This window comes from Danio rerio, chromosome 19 (genome assembly GCF_049306965.1).
Source record: "Danio rerio strain Tuebingen ecotype United States chromosome 19, GRCz12tu, whole genome shotgun sequence".
Lineage (NCBI taxonomy): Eukaryota > Metazoa > Chordata > Actinopteri > Cypriniformes > Danionidae > Danio > Danio rerio.
In genome coordinates this window covers 29,134,170-29,156,211 of record NC_133194.1, presented here as the reverse complement: position 1 = coordinate 29,156,211, position 22,042 = coordinate 29,134,170, and the positions used below count along the sequence as shown (strand labels likewise).

Genomic DNA, 22,042 nt, shown 5'->3' with positions numbered 1-22,042 from the left:
CTACAAAAGATTTAAATGTTTCAATGAACATTATTAAAATTATGAACAATCTTCTAAAATACTTTATTTTGAATCTATATGTTTATGAAAGTATCTATATTTGTAAAATACAACGTAGTATGAAATATTTTGGATAAACACTGAACTAAAAGTGAGAACTCGTGGACTTAGAAACAATTTATGCAAATTCATCAGTTTTCTATTTATAACAAATGTAACACTGATGTAAATGCTATCCTAAAAGAATGAATACATCTAACAACTATTTATATTTGATAAATAAATGAACCACAGAACTCTCAGAAGGTATTAGTATATATGTTCACAAATACAACAACAAATGAATTCTTCCAGTTCTTCAACAAAAAAATTTAATCGCTCCAAGAGGGAAATCATATTGGTCAGCGTTAATACGGAATATTGATTGGAAAAGAACAAGTCTTCTCCAAAATAAATATGAAGATAAATAGCTTCTCCTATATGAATAATGTAGGTGGCTGCTAGCTCTCTGCTACTCTCACATGTTTGCTAACAGAAGCTAAGCAGGCTCTGTCCGGTTAGAACCTGGATGGGAGACCACATGGGAAGCTAGGTTGCTGCCGGAAGTGGTGTTAGTGAGGCAAACGGGGCCCTACCGCCCCACTATATTGATGGACACTCTACTTGCTTTTAGACGACACATTCAACTGAGGTCATTAAGGGTTCAAATTTGCCCACTGGCCTCCTAACCATCCACATATCATAATAGCCTTCATCACTCATGTCTCCTCTCCTCTACATCAATCTCACCCCATTGTGTAAAGCACTTTGAGTGTCTAAGAAGCGCTATATAAATGTAAGGAATTATTAATATAAAGAGTTCAGATGCAAAAACCTGTAAGTGCCATCTCAAATGTTCTTCAAATATTAACATTTCTCTCAGGCTCCTGTGTCTTGATTTAGTAATTTCACTTTTTGGCATAAAATCGATTATCTTCATTGCTTGTAATATGAAATATCTGAACATAAACAGAATAGGCTAAGAAAAATGCTCATTATAGAAGAACATTCCAGATGGTGTTTAGAGGTTTTTGCATCTCAACTCTTAGAGTAATCCCAAGCAATGCTAAGAAAATTCATTTTAAAATTCTACACTAAATACACCTGATAAATGCATTGATCTCAAAATTGACTGATATTGCAGATACTTGTTTCTTCTGTCAGGAAAGTGAGGAAACTTTGCTCAAATGTTCAATGGAACTCCCGCTTTCCCTCATTTGCCCATTTCTTAATTGAATTGGACTATTGGCACAGCTCCTGTTTTTCAGCCAATGATCAACTTCCGGTAAAAAGTTTAAGTGACTATTTTCATTTTCATACAGTTTCTTTATTGAAACCTCAGACTAAAAGTGACACGGGGCATCGCAGTTGTGCAGTGGGTAGCACAATCGTAAGACGGTCGCTGGTTCAAGCCCTGGCTGCAGGGGCGCCCCCAAGTCTGGCCACCCTAATATGATTTTGCTGTTAAAATTATTCATTTAAATGTACTTATGTAAATTCACAATATTAGAATAAATAATTAATAAATAGCCACTAAATGACTGTGGGTTGATAGGTGCCCCTCCCCGATCGTTGTTGACAGCACACACACACCTTCATTAGACAGCAATGGCAAGTTAATATTTACCTTAAGGTACATCAATAGAAGAAGCGGTATTAATAATAGTCATGCTGGTAGACAAGGAAGACATTTTAGTTTTATTCAAAACAAAGTCACTAATCACAAAAGGAATTCAAAGGGTTGATGTATGCTGTTGTGATCTTCATACACAGCAATGTGAGTGTCAATAGTGTAGCATTCAATCTCACTAGAAGTTCGCTCGCTGTAGACACAGCAGGTGAGTACACAGATACACAGCTCAGAGTGATAGCAGATCTTCTAGTAAACATCAGATAAGAATAATCACTTCTGTTGATCAGTATGAAGGACACGGAAACTCATAAGAAACATCCATGGAAGAAGGTGAGAAGACGAAAGAGCAAAGGTGAAGACAACCATCTGACTTCAATATCAGCCGATGAGTGAACCGAGAAGGTGGGTCTTTATAGTGTGCATGGGTAAAGGGGAGCTGGTGCAAAAGAAGTCTGGTGAAGAATCACTGGATTGGATGGAGGTGGTATTTGAAGGAGAACGTTGATTGGGTGAGCAGGAATGAGCCGGGGTTGTGACAATAATATTCATTCATTTTTTTTTTGGCTTAGTGCCTTTATTAATCCGGGGCTGTGAAATGAACCACTAACTTATTTAGCAGGTTTTTACGCAGCGGATGCCCTTCAGCCACAATCAATCTCTGGGTAACATCCACACACACACACACTCATACACTACTGACAATTTAGCTTACCCAATTCACCCGTAATGCATGTCTTTGGACTGTGGGGGAAACTGGAGCACCCAGAAGAAACTCACGCAAACGCAGGGAGAACATGCAAACTCCACACAGAAACGCCAACTGACCCAGCCGAGGCTCGAACCAGCGACCTTCTTGCTGTGAGGCGACAGTGCTACCTTCTGCGTCGCTGTGACAATAACAGTGTGGCTCAAAAAGGAATATGGATAAATTATATTATTAGCGTCTGTTTAGTGTGTGTTGTGTGTGTGTAGTATTGCTTTTTGTTTAGTTTGTTCATTTGTGTGTAGTATTAATTTATTAATTAATCTTCAATAATTTTAGACATGGTTTATACTGTATGCTGTACGATAAAGGTATGTAAAATTAACTGAAAAGTATGTTATATGAGGAGTGTTTTTAAACTAAATATCTAAATAATAATAATAAATATATTTTTATTTGGTTTGCACATGTACTTGCTGAAATATTTCAAGGAATAAATTGCAATATTTCAAGAGTAATTAGTTAAATGAATTAAAACCACATTAATATATTTACCAAAAACAAAAGAATAACTTTTTGCTGAATTCATTATTTTTTGTGTGGCACCCCAAGATTTGGTGCAGCCTCTTCTGGCCATCCCTAAGAAAATTTTCTAGGGACACCACTGCCCGGCTGGGTCAGTTGACATTTCTGTGTGGAGTTTGCATGTTCTCCCCGTTTTCGAGTGGGTTTTCTCCGGGTGCTCCGGTTTTCCCACAAGTCAAAAAAAAAAAAAGGATGAAGAATGTGAGTTGAATTAAGCTAAAATTGGCCTTTAATGTACAAGTGTAAATGAGTGTGCATGGATGTTTCCCAGAGTTGGGTAGCAGTTGGAAGGGCATCTGCTGCGTAAAACATATGCTGGATAAGTTGGCGGTTCATTTCGCTGTGGCAAGCCTTGATTAATAAAGGGACTAAAGTTAAGCCAAAAAGACAAATGAATGAATGAATAAAAGTGACATGCCCGCCAGCTACGGATCACGTGTCAGTTACTTTCATTGAAATATCAGTTTTTCTGACCTAAGTAATTGATCGCATCAATAGAATATTACACGAAAACGAATGCAAGGAAACCAAAAAGTGAATATAGAAAAGGAACGACTCTACAACTCAGAAACTACAACTCCTACAAGATCAGCGACGTGAGCGGAAGTGAGGTGACTTGTGATCACGTGATGCACAGCGGAAGCCTCCAATCAGCGTACAGTTGTGTCGCTGCGGCTAACATCGACCCCGGGAGATCCTTGAGGTAACGTCAGTAAACGCTTTTATCGCTATTATGAGCAGGGATGTGAAGTAATTTCGACGTTATGTTAATTAGCATCTATTTATTTTAATTCGCAGTTTATTTCACACATCACGACGCTCCCCGTTTTACATAATTGTGGATCAGTCGGCGAATTTGATGCGGCCTAGTTTGAAGCAGCGGCAAGCTAACCACACCTAGCATTAGCTGAGCACACAAACCAGAAAATCAACACTTATTAAAACTCTTGCCTGGCTGTTAAACATCACAATGTTTTTTCGGCCTTAGATGGAACTATTGTGCATATGTATTTTACTGTATTCGTCATGAGGCTTAAAATGTGACCAGCAGGCTATGCTAGCGTGCGTCAGACCAGTCCAGTCAATTGTTTACGTGAAAACTGTTTAGACTCGATGCAGTTTGTTATAAACATGTACTCATCTTAAACGTATTAGCAACGCAATATAATTTGCTACCCGAGACTTATTAACAGGGCAGTATTAACCTATTTTCAGTAAAATTGTCGTATGTTACTATTAAAGTGACCCTTTCTTGTATTATTAATAGTGACTGCTACTTTTTACAGTGACTAATTGTTAATCTGCTTTTTTTTAGTTTCCCAACATGAGTAGCTCAGAGGAAGTGTCGTGGATTTCTTGGTTTTGTGGTCTACGGGGAAATGAATTCTTCTGTGAGGTTTGTATTGTCATCTTTGTAAGTTATTCTGTTATGTTGTATAATAAGCAGGTGTGTAATAATACACAGTTAAAAAAAATCGGTGTGTGCCTTTTGTTTGAAGACATATACAGGCATATAATGAAGATAGAATTGCAGTTTTGTGGTTTATTGAACATGTTTGATGACCTTTTTTACTGAAAGAACTTGCACATTAATAAAATGTTAAATGGTTCCATTATCCAGCAAAGCCTAGATTATTACATCCAGTTGCTGTATAGTTTGTACAATGTATTCTGCTACGTTTAATAGGCATGGTGCGATAACTGTTTTCAAGTTATACCATGGCTTGGAAAAGTCAAGGTTTTAAAACTTTCAATATTTTCTGCTGTACCGATCCTACGGTATATGTAAGTGGGTTTTTTTTAAGGTTTTTAGGATGGAAGTATCTCCAGCAGAAAAGATATCCAAAGATGCAGTTTTAAATTGTAAAGAAATCAGTGTTTTTGAAACTAAAGGAGTCGACAGAAGTCAATGATTCTTTTGAATTATTCAGCTTGACATGTTTACTGCTCCAAAATACTTAAATGTTACTCAAATTAAAATATATTGTGTTCTACAGGGAAAACAGTTTTAATTTTTTTTTACTCAGACATTTAAAAAGGATATATTTTAGAGCACCATGAATACCATGAAACCGTTGTGTTTTTATCCAAGGTAATCATATCGTCAGAATCTTATACTGGCCCATGCCTAACTTCTAATGCGTTAATAAAAAGAAAAGCTCCTAATTGTGTCAATGTTTAGGCAAAAAAACTATTCTTTCGAGTTTATATCTTAGAAATACACACTAAATTAAGGTAGATGACACATTTACATGCAGTTTTACTGATTAAGCGATTACATATGATGTGAGATGTTATTGAGGTAAAGTTAGTTTTATATTCGCACACTTGTACTTTCATCTTTTCAATATTGATTGGGTATAAACTGCAGTTGAAATCACCGTTCAGGGCTCGAAATTGCGACTGTTTTGGTCGCATATGCGGGCAAAATTTTATCCATGCGACCTCCAAATATATTTAGGAGCATTTGTGTGACTGCATAATATTGGTGCCGTGCGACCGGTTTTCACTGCAAAATGTTCACCACACATGCAGATTTAGGAGTCATTCGCGCAGAATGCATCTTAGCACCTGAGACGCCAAATGCAGCGCTCATGAATAGTTTAAAACAGTTGTTAAGTCAACTTGCTGCCATAAAGCGCACAATGCTTGCCCCACCCTCAAGCTCTTCTGATTGGCCCACTGCTCTAGAACTGAATGCGAACAAATTGGTTAATATCAGCTGTCAATCACTTGGTCGATGGCTTTCTTTAGATGACAGGGAGAGCTACAATCGCGAACATGTAGAGCACTGAAGATGAAAAAAAGAAAACACTGACAGATTTAGTTTTAGAAAACACCTAAAGTTACAAATAAAGACACGTCTGATTAGTGGTCATGTGGTTAATGTCAATCCAGCGTTTACTCTTTTCCAAGAGTGGATAAAAGACTTCCAGTGTTAAAAGTTCGCTATGAAAATGACTAAATCGTTAGGATGCTGTCAGCTGTGCAGGTGGCGCTATATGTAAAATGTAACACCACGAACACCATCGCAAAGTGGCTTGCATTTATCGACATACAACTTATATTGCAGCTAATATAATTGCAGTAAATCGCTTAATATAACATTAAAACTTGTAGTAACAGTGCTTATAATTGGTGGGTGCGACTAAATTTTTGCTTTTTAAAGTCGGGAGCACCAGTGCTACCATGCAAAATGTTTAATTTCGAGCCCTGCCAGTAGACATGAGCATCACCTTTGTGCTGATTCTGAAACGATGTTGTAGGAATGAATTTTCAGTGCTTCCCATGCATAGGCTTTACTTGGGCAGGCTGCCCAGGTATATCAAGCGTCCGCTCAAGTATATTTAGTGACACTTTTTTTTTTTTTAACTATTATTATTATTATCATCATCATCATCTTCCTTTTACACTTTTTTTGTATCCGCCCAATATCAACAAACATCCGCAAGCGATTAAGTAGTGGAAAATCTCTCCTTGACCCATTTTGTACTGTTCGTTCTGTGTGCGCGAGAACTGTCAACACTCCCACAAACTTTAAGCCATTGAAAAGAAAGTTTAAAACAGATCCTTAATAAATCAAAATATTGTGAAAATCTAATTATGTTTTGTTTGTCGCATATGGTTAACTATTTTTGTGCTCTGGGTAAAAGGTGTTTCAATCCGGCTACCACCGCAAGTATATTTGAAATCTGTGGGAAGCACTTAAAGTGGAATAAAATATACAGAACAAACCACCATCTGTCTGTCTAGCTAAAACAGCATCAAAAACTCTCTGAAACTGCTTTTTATATAAAAATAAAGCAGAAATCAGTTTTTTTGTTTAGTTTTTTTGAACAATTGTTTTATTTTCATTGATGCATTCCTAATGTGCTTTGCTCTTTTTCTTCCCCTCTATACAGGTGGATGAGGACTATATTCAGGACAAGTTTAATCTTACAGGACTCAACGAGCAAGTTCCCCATTACAGACAAGCTCTGGACATGATCCTCGATCTGGAACCTGGTCAGTCATTTAGTTTTTCTACACAATCCCACTTTTGTGCCATCATTATGGTCAGCATTTCTTTTAAATAATTCAACCTTAAGCTTTAATTAAACGCATTAACGGCCCAACCTGTCACTTACATGAGACTAGCCAATAGCTAAACCAGCATTCAGTCAATTGCCAATGGATGACGTCAAGTCCTGCCAAATATTTCTTGTTCTTGTTGGAAAGCAGTGTCATGTGAATAGTGAGATGATTCTTGTGTTCATCAGATGAGGAGCTGGAGGATAACCCTAACCAGAGTGACCTGATTGAGCAGGCTGCTGAGATGCTCTATGGGCTGATTCATGCTCGCTATATCCTCACTAACCGTGGCATTGCCCAGATGGTATGATCTCCTTTTCAATTTTTTGAATCATTTCATTTAAGAAAGATGTTATTGTATTGTGACATGATGTGCTGTTTTCTCTTGGAGCTGGAGAAATATCAGCAGGGAGACTTTGGCTACTGTCCTCGTGTTTACTGTGAGAATCAGCCAATGCTGCCTATTGGTGAGTGCCTCAGCCTGTTTTGTGCATGTTATTTTACCAACCCAGTTTTCATGTAGTAGAAAAATGTATAAGGTAAAAGTATTTGCAGTAGTTGCATATTGACATACAATTATTTAGTTGATTAAATATAACCATTTAAACGACACATTAATATTAATAAAAATAATAAAGAATATGTATCATTTGATTGAGCACTGTAGGCTCTGTCTTTAAAAGTTTTATGTAGGTCTATCCTTATATACAGTTAAAAACAAGTCATATTTTAAAATATTGGCACAAAAATCTGTACTTGTTTTTAATTTGTCATTTATTTATTTATTTTAAATGTATTTTTTATTTAAAAATAAATGTTTTTTTATTTTTAATTTCACCATGTCTTCACTTTAGCATTTAAGCACAAATATAATGTAACTTGTACACTGTATTTCACAGCGCCTACTTTGCTGATTTATTTCATGAGCACAACCGTTACTGCATGTTAAAAGCCAAAAGGCGGATTAAAACACAAGGAGTAAATGTGGAAGACTTGTGATCTGACGAAAGAGTGTAAACAGTGGAGCCTGTAGCATTAGCTGGCCAGCCAGTTCAGTTTGTTTGGTTTGACCCAATCTTGGGTTTTAGGTAACATGAAGTCAGCTCAATTTTAGTCCCTCTTTGTTCTCATGGTACTATGGAGCATATAAGCTAAGCTACGTTCATGCTACCTAAAACCCAGAATTGGTGCAAACTTAACTGGCTAGCCAGCTAATCTGGCGTTATGGTACAGGCCGCTGGTCTTCAGGCAGTCCATTGTTCACATGAGCTCCACTGAAACTTGAAGGAATGAATCTTTTGCCCTCTCCAGGCCTCTCTGACATTCCCGGCGAGGCTATGGTGAAGCTCTACTGCCCCAAGTGTATGGATGTGTACACGCCGAAGTCATCCAGGCACCATCACACTGACGGAGCTTACTTTGGCACCGGCTTCCCTCACATGCTCTTTATGGTGCATCCCGAGTACCGGCCAAAAAGGCCTGCCAACCAGTTTGTGCCCAGGTTTGTCCTTCCTCCTGATTTTCTCAGATGAAGTCTACAGTTGTTCAGTTTGATCATAGTTGTTGTCTTTGTCCTCTTTCAGGCTTTATGGTTTTAAGATTCACCCAATGGCTTACCAGCTCCAGCTGCAGGCAGCCTCCAGCTTCAAGAGTCCCGTCAAAGCCATCCGCTAAACACCTGGGATGGGATGGGATGGGGTGGGGTGGGATGTCGGGTGGGTTGTGTGTCCGTCAACAAGGGCTCACTCTTCTCCTTCGATTTGACCGAGACTAACATTTAAATGTGGAGAGAGTGAGACTGTAAAACACTGGGGAGAAACTAAAAGCTTACCTCTGAAACACTGTACAGAAAATGAGGTGTTCCTTGTAAAAAAAACAAACTTCTTTCAGTTCTCAACCTCCACATAGAAAATAAAGATCTACTTAAAGATAGATAACTGTAGGATGGCTCTGCTCGCTCTCTGGTTACTGTTTGTTTTAGTTTGCTAATGCTAACATATAAAACAGTCTTGAATTGATGTCTTGTCAGTTCTCGGCATGGTGGATGGTTGGCTTTGAATGTAAAAGTAGGGTTGATTGGTCATCAAAACCCCATTTAAATTGGCTCAATCCCCTTCTCTGATATTTGGCTTATTGAAATAAAAAGGAAGGCTGTTGCATGATATATGCAGTATGTTTTGGGTTTAAGTGACGTCGCTGGGATTGTCTTTGACTGTTTTTTGTTGACAGACTGCAAGCTTTCACCGCATGCATAAGATAAGAGCAGAAATGGGAAGACAAGTGTAATCAGGAAACGCCATCTTAATTCGACATGTTTTTGTTTTAATATTTGGTACTGCACTCTTCTTCAGATTGACGCCAACCTGCTGCGTTCCTCCAGTGTCCAGATTCTTCAGACAAATTTGATTAGATTGACCAGAGTTAGGATGTTTTTTATGTTTGGTATGGGCCCAGGTTTTTCTTCTCTTGTTTAAAGTATTTCTTCTGGTAGAGAAGAGTCAGAGTAGAAAATATAAAATGGGTTTAAATGCATTTCTTTTGTGTGTGCTATTTCTTTTCTTTGATCCTGTTGAATGTTTTTTTTCCTTTACAGCTATTGAGGAACCAGGGTTCAGAATTCACAATAAATGTCTTTTCCTACAACTTGTGCTTGAGTTCTGCATTTTTGTAATCAATGTAAACTAAAGAAATCCCTGACCAAAGTCAATTTATTTTAGAAAGTTTTGCATTGCCTGCTCATTGTGTATCAAACTTGCTGAACAAAGCTCTTTATGTAGATGTCAAACAAAATACCTACATCATAATGAATGCAATATGAGGGAAAACCATGAATGGACATTTACATTGTCAACTGCATCCGTCTCAAGTCCAAACTAAAGCAGTCAATAAACAAACATAGGCAACCTGCAACAATAATTTGTACTTTTAGGAACAATATAAGAATACAGAATAAAGAAAAGTGCTTTCTTAGTAATTCAGTAGAAAATTTGTAGACATTGATAACGTCTCCTGACACCTGACCTGACCTGACACCTAACAAAAGGGTTTTAATCAATTATCCAATCTATTGCATGAAGTATGAATTTTACCCTCCACATGAGGTATGGATAGTGGCGTGTAAAAGCATCTTATTAATGTAGATTTACAAATGGAAATATGAAGCGCATACAACAAACCAAAAACAACATGAATAACAACTAAACAAATAGCTCAATCTTTCATGTAGACATAAGATCATTGTATAATGTACAGTTGGTTTTATTAATCGACTGCTGCCAGTTCAGTTGATATGATTGTTTGTATATGGCTGAACAGAATCCTGCAAAAGTCTTCATTTTTTTCTTTAAGTGTTTCCCTTCACTTACAGTTCTTCCTTGACTCCATTGAGAATAAGAGGTTTGGTAGCTTCACGCTTCAGGAAGTTGACAAAATCCTTCACTTCACGAGCTCCCTGAAATAGAATATAGTCTTTTAGCTCACAGTGATAAATAAATTATATTAGACAGTGACAACATAGATTACAGATAGTTCACCAATTAATGCAAAATTGCCAATAATTGACTCAACATAACACTAAATAATGTTCAGTTTCTTACATACACAGAACAATGCTTTATAAGACTTCAATGTATTTTTAAGTGCTATGGGTATTTATTTAGTCTCGCCTGTATGCTTAACTCTTGCCCCACCAGCTAAAATAACAAGAAAAAAATAGCCAGCCTTTAATCTAAATTTGACAGCTCACTGATTTTTTTTCTGATATGAATATATGACCATACTATATCTCAAAACAAAGAACTAACAATAAATAGATAAAAGGATCTTTATGTGTTCATAATGTGTACAGCATCTTGCAAAAAAACATAGTGACTGTGGAGGCCATTTGAATACCGTGAACTCATTGTCATGTTCAAGAAACCAGTCTGAGATGATTTACTCTTTATGACATGACATGTTATCCTGCTGGAAGTAGCCATCAGAAGATGGGTACGCTGTGGTCATAAAGGGATGGACATAGTCAGCAACAATACTTAGATAGGCTGTGGTGTTGACACAATGCTCAATTGGTACTTATGGGCTCAAAGTGTGCCAAGAAAATATCGCCCACATCATTACACCATCACCACCAGCCTGAACTGTTGATACAAGGCAGAATGGATTCATGCTTTCATGTTGTCGATGCCAAATTCTGACCCTACCATTGCAGCAGAAATCGAGACTCGTCAGACCAGTCAACATTTTTCCAATCTTCTACTGTCCAATTTTGCTGAGCCTGTGTGAGTTTCCTGTTCTTAGCTGACAGGATTTGCACCTGGAGTGGTCTTCTGCTGCTGTAGCCTATCTGCCTCAAGGTTGGACGTGTTGTGCAATTAGAGATGCTCTTCTGCATACCTCGGTTGTAACGAATGGTTATTTGAGTTACTGTTGCCTGTCTATCAGCTCTAATCAGTCTGGCCATTCTCCTCTGACATTAACAAGGCATTTGTATCCACAGAACTGCCGCTCACAGGATATTTTCCCATTTTCAGACCATTCCCAGTAGATCAACAGTTTCTGAAATACTCAGACCAGTCTGTCAGGCACCAACAACTATGCCACATTTAAAGTTACTTAAATCACCTTTCTTCCCCATTCTGATGATCAGTTTGAACTGCAGCAGATCATCTTGACAATGTCTACATACCTAAATGCAATGAGTTGCTGCCATGTGATTGGCTGGTTAGAAATGTGCGTCGACAAGCAGTTGGACAGGTGTCCCTAATAAAGTGATTGGTGGGTGTATATTGGGTGAACTATCCCTTTATAATGCACACCATAGTGTGAATAAATTCTACCTCATATCGTTTTGGCTCACTCTTTCTCCCAGCAGCAGCAAAATATATTGTAGGAAATCTGTTAAAGAAAAAACAACATTCAGTCATAAACATTGGCTCCCGATAGCAATCTGTTGTATGATGTGTGTTCAGCTATTTCTACTTGCCCTTGCACATCATAGCCTGCAGGAACATCGTTGACAGTCGCATCCATCTTGGCTATTACAATATTGGGATCACTGTATAGCTAATGATCACACAAAACAGCATCAGAATCAAATCAGACAGAGATAAAACTGATACCGATTTTTTGAATGTCTTGTAAAGTTCACCATTTCTCCAAGCGCTGTGTATTTGGGCTCCAGTTTCTTGCAATGGCCACACCATGGAGCATAAAACTCAATCAGCACGTCTTTTTCTGGGTCATTGACGATTTCTTCAAACGTATCTGCCACAACCACCTGTTCAGAGGCATCATGCTTTTAGTGATACTGTAAATAAAATCAATCAAGTGCATTAAAATCCTCACCAACCTTAACCACTCCATTGTTTATGGCAGGAACAGGCTCGGATTTGACGTAACGCTTGAGACGGCCAGCAAAATAGTCTTCTAGAAAACTCTCTAGAGACTTGCCATCTCGTCTGCAGAGTGTCCAGATTTACAGTTAAAACCAGATGTTATTAAAGCACAAGGAGGTGTAGTGTAGATAAATGAAGAATATTAATACACAAAAATACATTAAAAAGGAAAAGCTCATGATTAATATACTTTAAGAAGAACAATGTTAATCAGTTTAACACTACATAATCTCATTTACCAAAGATATCTGGTCAAGCATATTTAGAACTAGAATCATTTGACGACATTCATTGCTGAGGAAATTATTGGTATTTCAAATGATCATACTTCATTCAGCTTTGTTCAAATTCAAATATTTCTGTTTTTATTCAATTTAAATATAAAAGTCACTGTGACATTTGGTTTAATCCTTTATATATTTTAATAAACATTCACAAATTCATCAATTTCCTTCGGCTGAACCTTCCTGAACCGCCAACTACTCCGGTATATGTTTTACGCAGCAGAAGCCCTTTCAGCCTCAACAGTATGCCGTTTCATTTCATATTATGGTGAAAATATTTAAGTAGGCACTTTACTTGAATTTTAGATGTCATCTATTGATATACAACTATTTTTAAATATAATCTGGTGCAGATTCTGTATTGGGTTATAATGCCACTTATAATACATTTTATGAATTGTTACTCAATTAAAGTATTAATATTATACATTAAAGTACTTAGTACGGTGGCTGAGAGAGCTTAACATGCTGCAATTTAAGAAAACGTGCAATTACAAAAAACGCCAACAAATTAAAAAAAGATCCGTTTGACAGCACACATGCTGCAAATCCTCACAATGCAAATGCATAAAAATAAAAAAAAATGTGCTGCATTTTCATATAACGCAAACAATTAATAAAACACACTGCATTTTCTCACATCGCACATAATTTAGGAAAACGTGCTGCATTTTCTCACAACACTTGCAAAAACATTGGAACACAACAGAAATGTTTTAAAGGGCACCTAGGTTACCCTTTTTTTTTAGATTTATTATAAATCTTTTGTGTCTCCAGACTGTGTCTGTAAAGCTCAAAACACCCATCAGATTTTTTATTATACCTTTTATAAGATTCTATTTTATACATTTTTGGACTGGGTGGCGGTTTTGTTGTACTGCGTCTTTAAGGCTAGTCCTCTCCGCCCACTGTTTCTACGTGCATTTCACGTGAATTAATCTCCTGCCTTTTGTATTTTATTAGCCTAAATAAACGTAACCTAAATAGCTGGGTCTGTCATGTTTTAGGGTCCTCTTAAAACATTTCCGTTGTTCTCCGTTCTGTTTGAAAGTGTTGTAAGAAAATGCAGCGCGTTTTTGTAAGTTGTTTGCTTTGTTAGAAAATATAGAGCATTTTATTAATTTGTTTGCGATGTGAGAAAATGCAGTTCGGTTAATACATTTTTTTTTTTTGAGGATTTGCAGCATGGGTGCTGTCAAACGGATGAAGCTCTTTTCTCAATTTGCCGGGCAATTTTGTAATTGTATGTGCTTTCTTAAATTGTAGCACATTAAGCTCACTCGGTCAATGTAATTTAGGGTCTGAAAACAATATTGTTTATTTATTTCAATGCAGCACATTTTATTAATTTGTTTGTGTTGTGAGAAAATGCAGTTTGTTCTCAGAAATAGCTTGCTTTGTGAGAAAATGCAGTGTGTTTTATTCATTTGTTTGCGTTGTGAGAAAATGCAGCATTTTAAAAAAATATATATTTGCGTTGAGGATTTGCAGCATGTGTGCTGTCAAACGAATGAAGATCTTTTCTCAATTTGCTGTTTTTTTTGTTATTGCATGTGTTTTCTTAAATTGCAGAGCATTAAGCGCTCTCGTTCACCGTAATTTAGGGTCTGAAAACAATATTGTTTATTTAATCCATGGTCTCTTTAAATTGTTTATTTTGATTGGCTAGAAGGTGTGAAAGAAAATCATTTAATGCACAGGTAGTTTACAGTCAGTTTCAATCACAGTTTTAAATAAATGCACTTTCCTCAAACGCTAGCAGTCACCATAGCAACTCGGTGATAGTTGTCGAAGTAGACATTGCGGTTTCATCTCGAGAAAACACACACATGTGCTGTATCAGGGAGCCAATGTTTATCAACCAACATACAATCATGCACAAAATATATGTGAGAAGGAAGCTAACTCATGTTACTACAAGCTATTAGATGTGCCTTTGTCATGTGTATGCACACACGATCTCTCTCTCTCACCTGCACTCTTTGCCTCAGGGAGACCTAACGTGTCATAGCTGATATAAATTCAGTCAAATATTATGCTGCAAAACACATTACTAGATTTAACCCGTCTAATCCTTGACAAATAACCAAGGGTTAAGCATGTCACTAAGTTGCTATGGTTACTGCTAATGTTTGAGGGAAGAGGATTTATTTTGAACTGTAAACAAAACTCACTGGGAACTACCTCTGCATTAAAGGATTAAAGGACAGCCAATCAAAATCAAGACTTTCAGCAGACCTTGGAATAAATAAACAATATTGTTTTCAGACAGGATAACTGATACGTTGATTATCCCTTACATAAAGCACACACCTACCCTACTTGACAAAAGTTTTAGGAGTAACAAATATTAACTTGACTTCTAGTTGATCATTTGGTATCAGAAGTGGCTAATATGAAAGGCAAAGGCCTCCAGATAACGCTTATTTTCCCAAAATAAAATATGATCATGCCTTGATTTTTTATTATTTAATTAGCACATTAAGGTCTGGCTTCGATTAGACAAAAGTCTTGTCGCTCAACAGAAATAATGTACAGTATAGAATATAAAGTCATGGTGCAGTGGAAAAAGAATTAATATTGTGTATGAGTCCCTTGAGCTTGAATGACTGCATCCATACAGCTCTGCACTGACTCAAATAACTGATTAATAAAGTCCTCTGCAATGGCAAAGAAAGTGTTCTTGCAGGACTCTCAGAGTTCATCAAGATTATTTGGAAGGTTATTCATCTTCAATGCCTCCTCCTTCATCTTACCCCAGACATGCTCAATAATGTTCATGTCCGGTGAGAAGGAGCGCTATCCTGCTGAACAAATTGCCCTCTTCTGTGTTTTGTATTGTAATTGGCAGCACATATGTCTTGATACCTCAAGCTGTTGATGTTGCCATCCACTTTGCAGATCTCTCACACCCCCCATACTGAAATGTAACCCCAAACCATGACTTCTTCCTTACCAAACCTGAATGACTTTTGTGAGAATCTTGGGTATATGCTGGTTCCAATAGGTCTTCTGCAGTATTTGTGTTGATTGGGATGCAGTTCAACAGATGATTCATCTGAAAAATCTACCTTCTGCCACTTTTCAATTCAATTCAATTCAATTCAATTCAATTCAATTCAATTCAATTCAATTCAATTCAATGATCAACTAGAAGTCAACTAATTATTTGTTGCTCTTACAACTTGAATTGACGACAAGAATTTTGTCAAAAAGTGTATTAATATCAAATCTAGATAACCAATGATAACTATGATGCTGCCTTATTATAACCAGAGTTGCACATCTATGATTTGAATAATGTATACAAAAAATGAGTGTTTAATTAGTGTTAGTGGTTTGTAGTGGCAAGAAATTTGAGCAATAAATCATGCATAACCTTTTCTAAATCCGAATGGTTCCAGTATGAAGCGTCTGTACTCACGTAAACTCCTCCCTCATACTGTATTTGTCTCCTGTTCGTGTCCTGATGGTGACAAAGGGCAACTCATTTCCATCTGATGCACTCAGACCAAACTCTTCCTCCAGCTCCTCCATAAAGTCATTACGGTTCGCCACTGAGAACAGCATGCCCTGAGAACTGAACTTAGTTGCCACCTTCAGCACTCTGAATACAATATTAACAAATAAGACAAAAGAAGTACAAAACAAATGTGTGCCGAGTAAAAAAAACATACTTCCTTGCTGACTGTGATAGACTCACCTGTTCCTCCAATAGTTGGAGCCTTTTGGGTTGTGAAGATAATCCAAGTCATAGTAAGCAGTTAGTAAATCCCTCTTCCTTAGTACCTCCTTATTATCTTTGGTCATGTGCGGACAGAGCCCAAAACTACAGAGCAAAAACAATGGTGATGTCAACAGCTGCCGTCTGTATGTTTGTCATGGGACTGTGTGCGTTGTGTGAGTGTCTGCTCACATGTTGTCTCTGATGAAGCGACGCAGGCCAGTGACGGACAGTGATCCTGTGTGAGGAACCACACTCTCCTCAAACTTACTGCTTAGTCTGGGCGCACGGAACAGAAGAATGGATCTAAAGGGAAAGAGTTTACAGATCTATAATAACCAGAATTGTTGCAATACGATGCAATGTTCAAAGTTATGAGTACAGCAAACCAAAATTGAAACATTTAAATAGATTAAATAGATTGGTCTTAATACTGAATATTTATTTCAAGAAACTAAAGCATACATTTTCAGCGTAATTTTTCTAGTCAACAGTGTCACATGATACTTGAGAAATCATTTTTAATATGTTCATATTAATAAACCTCTCAGTTAATCTTTTAAGCTAATTTCTGTTAATGGTGTTTGGGTAGTATTATTTTTCTTTGTTCACTGTTTTTGAGAATTAAAAGAATTACTATGAAACTATTTTGACTTTTCTCATTTAAACTAGGATATTGCACTTGTGATGCATTTGGAATTTAAATGAACCAATTCCAACCAGAAACAAATATTCTCTAGTTTTGCAGTTCATATACATGAATGACAGATGAGTTGTCTTTCCACGGTTTCTGCAGGTTTCACTAAGTAAAATTTAAGTCTTTTTAAAAAACCTTTAAAGAACATTATAAATAAAGTTCATACTTCAGGCATGTGATCAGCCGAGAAAAAAAAAGAAGAAATATTCCACGGGATAAATAAACTACAAGCCAGTCAACAATTCAAACTGCAAAAATATTAAGTCCAGATAAATTGAGTAGCCTAATATACTTTAACATTCCACACTGAAAAAAATATCATACAAAGCTAAAATGTTTATCACTTTCACTTTTTCGGCTTAGTTTAGTAATTAAAAAAACATTTTTATAAATTTGTAATATCATCTAAGTTTATGAAATATTTTGGTATTACATTTCAGGTGCTAGGCTGTAGAACTAAATAAATGAAGACATAAGGACAGGTGACTTGCAGAGGATAATAACATGTTCTAAAATATGCATCCTGGCTTTATTTCCAATGTACATAGAGCACACATAGTCATGATGTGCAAATGTGAGAGCGGAAATATTACACAATATTGTTATAGTAGCATAGGTAGGTCTACAATTACATCCCTGAAAGATGTCCGGAATGAAGCAGTTACTGCAGCTCCTTTTGGAAAATGATGAAAAATGAAGAGGAAAACCATTTGGTTGTCTGCTTTGATGACGATGAACCTCACAATGATTTTTTTTCTAATGGTTTGTTTGGAGCAATGAAAATGATTTTTACTTGTCCCCGTAAATTTTTACTTGCTTGTCCACAGGTTAATATAAATAGATGCAAAACTTAAAAAAATGTTCTTGTAAAGCAGACAATTAACCTCTTAAGGCCCAAGGTGTTCTTGTACATGCATTTTTAATGTGTCTTTGCTATTTGGGCTTAATGCAACCTAATTAGAATAAAACCTGAGTATCATCTTTTGATATGATGTACTTTTAGAGAAAAATGATGTCCATATATGTGGACTCGTGGACCGAATATACATAAAACACTTTTTTTCTGACAGATTTTTAATGCATATATAACATATAATTAAATGAAATTGAAGACATTTGAAGTTATAAGACTGCACGGACACACTGTATTCATGCTTTATCAATAAAGATAGAAATATAAAAATTTGATAAACCGCATATGTTGTTGTGGCCTTGGAGTCCCCAGTAAACCATATTTATAGTGTAGATTTGTATTCTGCATTATCCTAGCTTGTCTTGGCACAGCTGTCTGTGTTCCAAGTCCAATATGAGCATTTTTTTAACCATTTTCTATGTTCAAGTCATTATTCTGATCAAATCAGGTGCATGGTTTGTCTGTTGGCCGAAAATAGTGGCACATCTGTGTTATGGTTGACTAAACCAACCGTCAATCAAACTTCCTGCAAATGTTAAATTATTGCTCCTTAAAAGAAAAAGAAAAAAACATAAGAAGTTTATTTACTCATGTGTGACACCATATTTCTGTCCAAGCTGGAGGTCTGTGGTGTGGGCAAAGCGGAAACTTTCCCTCATTAAACTGGCTCCTTTAAGAAACTCAGCAAGCTGAGAGCTGTCAGTCCCTGAGAACAACCCTGAGAGATGGAGAGATGGTGAAAATGTAATCAAATTGAATGAAAATATTTCAATGCTCATCATTTTAGATCTCAATGTTATATTTACAGTGCATTATAAGTTTTTAACTTATAGCATAAACAATAGACAATATATACAACCATTAAAATGTATTTACCAACTACACTGGCATCAAAATGATTGATGAATTTCTCCAGATCAAGCTCACTATGCAGAAGCACAGAATCAGGACCGGCCTGTTTCTTCATATAGTCCACGATTCCATCTGTTTGGGAAGTATGGCATCATTAGCAAATTTGCATTAGACACACATCATTCGAAATGAAAAATAAACTTACCAGCGGAGCGCGGCCCATCATACGAAGATGATTCATGCCCATTACGAAATATTTTGAGTGTGGGGTATCCATTTACACCGTAGTGCTTGCAGATCTCTGTGTTAGCGGTACAGTCCACCTGAACAAAGCAAGTCAAACATCCCTAAATCATCAGATGAACACACAAAGATAACACCAATCTCTGCTTATTCCCCTGCAAACATCACTGCATCACATAAGGCCTTTTAATACTCAGTGTCCATAAAGTTTCACAACAAAGCAAGGTCTACCAGAATAATCTGGCTCCGTGCTGATGATTGCTGGAGAAGATCACTAAGGCTCAGTTTGTAAATGCTAAAATAGTTTTTAGTAAAAGCACTTAGTCTGACTGGGAAAATAGAGTAATCCGCATTATGTACTATTTCAAAAACATTTTTACAATTATTACTTAAGATCTATAACATTTAAAAGATATTACACCTTTCATGCACATTAAAGTAAAATTAATTTACTAGTCAAAATCTTTCAAAGCAATATTTGTTATGTTGTGTGGGTAAAATTAAATATGTAGGTGTGTCATACATCTACACAGTTTTGAACAATCATAAGCTTCAAATGAATTGATCTACATTCCATTTATTCTAACTGCATCTATAATGGCATGATATATGATTATATGTGTATGTTCTTATAACTTCACGTATCTATACAATCAAATAATTTTTCATTTTTAAAATTACACAAACAATGAAAATTAAATAAATAAATAAATGTTTAGTTAAATCAATAAGTAGTATTTAAATATCATGGTAAAACATATAAACATTAAAATTTAGATTTTCTTTTACATTCTCTCATAATTGAAAAGTTGATCAGATTTAATAAGGTTTTAGTTGGAAAAAAAGATTTATAAAACTACGATTCTTTAGGTCAAATTTATTAATATTTAGCTTAGTATTATAATTATAATTGTATATATATATTTTTTTTAGGTTAGGAATGCTATTTAATGCCCTTGACGATGCTTTTAAATAGTGTATGTTTCAACCTGTATTTATCCTAGTATCAAACATAAAACATTGTACCAGGTTACAAAAAACCAACATTTATTCTGCAATTTTAGGAAATGCATGATGAAAGTCACATGACCAATACCTTGTTTACTAAATCAGTGGTTTCCAAAGTGGGGGTTGGGGGACAATGTCAGTGCGTCCCTTGGTGATTTTCAAAAGTCAAATAAATTTTATTAAACCATTACAATTACCATATTTTATCCACAAACCAAAGACGATAAAGATAATATTTAATAGTTACATAAAAAACAACAACATGCAAATGAAAAACCATCAACCTTTCAAACTTATTTTTTTAGAGCATTGGTGTGTTTATGTTAGATTAACAACACAGCAATAGCGTCAGCAGCAGCAGATTAATTTTATAGCACCAGGTTAAACTTACTGACACCTTTATGGCAATCAAATACATTTAAAATGAATACAGGACACAAATCAATATTGGGAATGATCTCTGAGTGGCCATCTCCAAAATTAAACTAAGAATAAACTTGTGCTGAAAATGTTGTATCCACCAGCCTCTTTAGGTAAGGTTAATATTACATTAAATAAATAAATGACTATAAAAAGTATCCAGTTATTAGACTGTTGCACTTTTTTGTGTTGTCAATATGCTCGTGTTTATATAGGCCTATAGTTGTGTGCGCAACATTTGAATATTTCTTACCACCGCCAAGAAATGTGTGGGTCGTGAGTTAACGGCATTGTAGTTTTTGGGGTTGTGGGCTTAAAAATTTTGGGAAACCTTGCAATAAATGTTGATATAGAAATTGCTTCAATTTTTTGTTTGCATCTCTATTGATTTTATAGAATTATCCTATGTCCAACTCCTATGCATCTATCAACTATCATGCAGGCGTTCATTGACAATATTTATCACTGTTACATTGACTTCCAATGTACAGTAAGAGCATTACTGTACATGTCAATTCCTCAAATGTCAAAGGCAAGAGATCCAGAAATGGCCATGTTAATTCCTACAGTAAATTGCTCACCTTGGCTAAAGTAACTGTTCCCTTCAGTCGAGAAGCTGCACTTTCAAACTCTGGGGCAAGTTTCTTACAGTGACCACACCTGAAAACAAAACAGAGTAGAAATTTATAATCAATCAAATGATAAGCTGGAATGTTTGCATTAAATAATAGCAGTAATGCTTTTAAATGATGAACATGCAATCTAAAAGTATGGCGTTTATTAAACCAGGATTAAGCGTTTCCCAAAAAAAAAAAAAAACCAAAAAAAAAAAAAAAAAAACATTGCGTTGCTTTATTAAAATAAACAACGGCTCTCCCACAAACCCACTTTCCTCGTAATTGGCAGCTGTACGCCGGTACCATGGACAGCTCACGCCATCACATACAGCAGCATTGTACCGCGAGTTGCAAACGCGCGTAGGCATTCTCCATATTCTCATTTAACAACAAAATATTCACAATTGCACATTTTAATCTGTAAATGAATCATTATTGTCTCACCATGGAGCATAAAACTTCACCAGCAGGGTCTCGTGCTCGGGCGCGAGGTAGTCGAAGTCCGCGTCTGTCAGCTTGAGCACATCACTGTGTTCACGCGCCGACGAGCTCAACGAACACACCAATATACATAAAAGCCCGCGCGAAATCATTTCATCCATCATGGCAGAAAAACAGAACAATTCACTACATGCAGAAATAACACTGGATTAAAAAATGCTCCTGACCGGGCGGTTTCCACTGATATGTGTGTGTGCCAGTGTGAAGGGCGGGATGAAAACACAGTGTGTCGCTGAAGTGGGCGATGATTGGCTAGTCTTTCTACAGCTGATGAGATGTAATAAGGCCATTGGCGGATTTCTCCATCACTCAATGCTCCTCCCGGGGACTCATTTATTGCAGTAGTACGGTCATGAATC

At 36.4% G+C, this 22,042-nt stretch overlaps 2 protein-coding genes across 3 annotated transcripts; one reads left to right on the top strand and one right to left on the bottom strand.

Moving 5' to 3' along the window:
- Window positions 1-3,615: 3,615 nt before the first annotated feature.
- On the top strand, window positions 3,616-9,674 carry csnk2b (casein kinase 2, beta polypeptide). 2 transcript variants are annotated; one of them, XM_005169999.6, is made up of 7 exons: window positions 3,616-3,663; window positions 4,276-4,356; window positions 6,863-6,965; window positions 7,220-7,335; window positions 7,423-7,498; window positions 8,343-8,532; window positions 8,615-9,674. In XM_005169999.6, exons 2-7 carry the CDS (start codon window positions 4,285-4,287, stop codon window positions 8,703-8,705), a joined length of 648 nt encoding a protein of 215 aa, XP_005170056.1. In that variant the 5' UTR covers window positions 3,616-3,663; window positions 4,276-4,284; the 3' UTR covers window positions 8,706-9,674.
- A 47-nt stretch (window positions 9,675-9,721) lies between these two features.
- Window positions 9,722-21,898, bottom strand: pdia8 (protein disulfide isomerase family A, member 8). The gene is made up of 13 exons (NM_001003517.2): window positions 21,627-21,898; window positions 21,147-21,225; window positions 19,100-19,217; window positions 18,919-19,026; window positions 18,631-18,760; window positions 16,625-16,738; window positions 16,412-16,537; window positions 16,133-16,315; window positions 12,379-12,487; window positions 12,178-12,306; window positions 12,013-12,092; window positions 11,867-11,924; window positions 9,722-10,482 (listed from the first exon to the last, which is right to left on the bottom strand). The coding sequence occupies exons 1-13, from the start codon at window positions 21,782-21,784 to the stop codon at window positions 10,393-10,395; spliced, it is 1,482 nt and encodes a 493-aa protein (NP_001003517.2). The 5' UTR covers window positions 21,785-21,898; the 3' UTR covers window positions 9,722-10,392.
- Between the last annotated feature and the right edge of the window lie 144 nt (window positions 21,899-22,042).